Source organism: Mus caroli, chromosome 6 (genome assembly GCF_900094665.2).
Source record: "Mus caroli chromosome 6, CAROLI_EIJ_v1.1, whole genome shotgun sequence".
In the NCBI taxonomy this organism is placed as follows: domain Eukaryota; kingdom Metazoa; phylum Chordata; class Mammalia; order Rodentia; family Muridae; genus Mus; species Mus caroli.
The window spans coordinates 68,993,251-68,996,955 of record NC_034575.1 but is presented as its reverse complement, the minus strand read 5'-3'; the positions used below and the strand labels follow the sequence as shown (position 1 = coordinate 68,996,955).

The 3,705-nt window shown below is 47.4% G+C and overlaps 1 protein-coding gene across 4 annotated transcripts in view; it reads right to left on the bottom strand.

Annotated features, from left to right (window-relative positions):
* St3gal5 (ST3 beta-galactoside alpha-2,3-sialyltransferase 5) overlaps positions 1-3,705 on the bottom strand; it is a 56,566-nt gene that overhangs the window by 23,284 nt on the left and 29,577 nt on the right. For all 4 annotated transcript variants that reach the window (XM_021164689.2, XM_021164690.2, XM_029478512.1 and 1 more), the window contains exon 2: positions 2,546-2,669. In XM_021164689.2, coding sequence (XP_021020348.1) covers positions 2,546-2,669 — 124 coding nt within the window. The remainder of the gene's footprint in view (positions 1-2,545; positions 2,670-3,705) is intronic.

The window sequence follows — 3,705 nt, the reverse complement described above, 5'->3', positions numbered from 1 at the left end:
AGATCTTCTATAATTTCTTTCTTCAGAGACTTGAAGTTTTTATTATACAGATCTTTCACTTCCTTAGTTAGAGTCACGCCAAGATATTTTATATTGGAGTCAGTTTCTTAAAGCCCCTAGCAGATTGTGCTGGCTCTAACAGATGCAAATGCTGAGGAAAGTGGCTGGAGAGAGAGGATGCAAGGAGGGGTTGCTGGGAGTTCTCACTTCATGCTGCGCACCAAAATCTCTCTCTGGGATTGAGTACGCTGTCAGGTAGAGAGGATATAGTATTGTCTATGAAAATGGCTTGGCCAAGTCAAAAGGGAGCAAATCTCCAAACAAAGAATGTATCTTATACATAGGAGATACAGTTAATGACAGCTCTCCGGAGCAGAGGGAAATATGGGTGGGGGGAGGGAGAAGGCATTTCACTAGGCCCCTTGGTACTTTCTTACTAATCCATGAACTCAGTATGATGCAGGCCTTTCTCTAACCCTATGTGCGTGCCTATGTGTATGTATGCACACGTGAGTGTGTGTGTGTATGCATGCATACTCCTGTGATATGTGCATAGGCATATCACGTGTGTCACAGCTTGTGTGGAAGGCGGGGGACTACCTGTTAGAGCTGGTTCTCTCCTCCCACCATGTGGGTCCCAGGGGATTGACCTCAGGTCGTCAGGCTCTTTAGTGGTAACTTTACCCTCTGAGCCACTTCCCTGCCTCCTGTGCCTATTTCTGAAACAGGATCTCTTATTGGCCTAGAACTTTCCAAGCAGCCTAGGCTGGTTGGCTAGTGAGCCTCAGGGATCCAACCATCTCTAAGACTTCCCCAGCTCTGGAGTTACAAGCACATGCCACCTCATCTAGCTTCATCTCACAGCACCCCACCCCCACCCCTTTTTTGTGAGACAGAGTCTAATGTATCTCGCAGGATGGCCTCAAAATCATTGTCACTTAAAGAAGATCTGGAGCCCTTGATTCTCCTGAGTCCACCTCCTAAGTGCTAAGGTAGCAGGCACACCGTACCACACCTAGTTTATGAAATGATAAAGATCAAATCAGGGCTTCTTGCATGCTAGGTGTGTCCCACTCAGCTGAATCCCCAATTTGATTTTTTTTTTTTTAAATCAGAGGGTATTAAGACATCCCCACACCTGCAGCACGTGCCTCTCTTCGCTGTACTTCCTAGCGTGGTCTGTCACACACACACCACTCAGCACAGGCCTGGGTCTGTCTGGATGAGGCCCTATATAGCAGGCATCAGGTACAGTGCTAGGTAAGCTGTAAACCTTAGTAGCCACCAGACGGCTGGGACCAAATGGGATTCAAATCTTTATTCGCATAAACGTCCATGAAGTGAAGTGGGAGACCAACTTCTATCTCTCCTTGCCCACCCGCTTTCTCTCTCTGCTTTTTGAAACAGATTCTTATGCAGCCTAGCCTGGCCTTGAGGTCCTTCCCAGACTTGAGTGACCACACCACAGACGTGTGCCACAATGCCGAGCTTGGGTTTACATCTTTTCTATCTGAAGACTTTTGCAAAATTTTCAACCGGGGGGCCTGTGGAAATGGCTCAGAGGGTTAGAACCACCATCCACCATGTCTAGTGAATTGAGTTTGATCCCTGACTCCCTTGGGTTGTCCTCTGATCCCCGGGTGCATCCTGTGGCGTATGTTCACTGTGAATGTACACACGCGTGTGTGAACACCTGCATGGTAAATGAATACAAATAGATTTTTAAAAAAATAGAGCTGATGAGATGGCTCAGTGGGTAAAGGCACTTGCCACCAAGCATGGAAGCCTGAGTTTGATCCCCATAGCCCACATGAAGGTAGACAGAGAGAACTGACTACCAAATTGTCCTCTGACCTTAAAAGCATACAGCTGCATGTGAAAACACACACACACTTACACACACGTACACATGCACACACACACAACGCATTTTAGTTTAAAAAAAATAAAAGAGACAAAGACAAAAAGAGAAAGAGAGAGAGAGAGAGAGAGAGAGAGAGAGAGAAAGAAAGAAAGAAAGGAAGGAAGAAAGAAAGAAAGGAAGGAAGGGAGAGAAAGAGAAAGAAAGGAAGGAAGGAAGAAAGAAAGGAAAAGAAAAGGAAAAAAAGGAAAGAAAATGGGTTTGACTGGTACCAAAGAAACCTGCCAAGTTCTTCCTCTGTTAATCTTCCTAGGTGCTGGAATATAAGAGGCCCCTGGCTTAAACGCCTCTCTCTTCTCCAGTGTTTAAGGAGCCTTTAGCTCACCAGTTCACATGAGCTCACGATAGCTACAAATGCCTCTTTTGATAAGCAGTGGCATGAAGAACAGATGCTCGTAGGCATCCAAGCTCAGAGGCTGGTCATCTGCTGGGAATGGAGCTCACCACCTACCAAATACAAGCAGTGGATGAGGCCGCTCATCCACATCTGGAGTCGTCAACTCAGCTGTGGTGAAACCTGCCCCTTGGACCCTGTGCTTTCCTCTCACGCCAGGTGGGAACCTCACCGACACCGTCCACCTAGATCTAGAGGGGTCAGCCTCAGGGCCTGGGGCTTGCGCTTACTTGCAGATGTCTTTTATTAACAAGCTGGGTCTTCTCATCTTGTGCTGGGTTCGGGTGTACCATGGCAGGGAGGTCCTTGAGCAATCACTTCTCAGCTTTGCAGAGGTGAACTCACTTGGCATTGCTGGGAGGAGAGAGGAAACGAGGGAAGAATTGTTAGGTGGACTATAGTTTATGAGACTAAAGTGATACAGCTGTACCTGGAGTACCCCTCTGTGAGAAAAGGGATGGATTCCCAATACAACAACTTGGGTGAAACGGAAGGGAGCTACACTGTGCCCATGATGAAGGGTCATGCACTGTATGAGGACAAAACCACAGAACTAAAGAGCATAGCAATGGGTGCCAGGAATTATGGGTAAGAGGAGGAGTGCTGGTACATGCCTATCACCCCAGCACCTAAGAGGCTGAGGCAGGAGGATGGTGAGGGCAAAAGCTACAGACACCATCTCAGGAATAAAAAGGACTGTGGAGTGTGGTGCTGTGAGGGACCCTGAAGCAATGGAAATGTCCTGGTCATGAAGGATCCCAGCTCCACAGTTTTACAAGATGCCGTGGTGGCATGGAAGTACAGAAAATCTCTAGGTTGTCACAAACAAATCATTTCATTTGGGCTGGGGGAATGGCAAGATGGCTCAGTAGGTAAAGGCGATCGCCAGGAAGTCTGATGAGCTGATCTGAATCCCTGGATCCCACATGGTAGAAGGGGATCAACATCTGAAAGCCATCCTCTGACCTCTGCATGTGCACTGTGACCAGAGTGTGAGTGTGCAACGAGAGAGAGAGAGAGAGAGAGAGAGAGAGAGAGAGAGAGAGAGAGAGAGAGAGAGCACGAGTGTTTTTCTCTAATATCAGCCATGGTTCTGAGGAACACACACACACTCACTCACAGACAATAAATAAATAAGATTAAAAAACCAGAAATGTTTATAGATGAGAGAGCTACTTTACAATGAAGGCCACAGGGAAAACGCCTAGGACAATGCTAACTGAGCTGGAACAGGTATGCGGTGCTTACGCCAAGACTCGTCTTACTACACATGTGATGTTTAATGATTTTAAAAACCATGAAGAGTGGCCGGGCGGTGGTGGTGCACGCCTTTAATCCCAGCACTTGGGAGGCAGAGGCAGGCGGATTTCTGAGTTCCAGGACAGCGTGG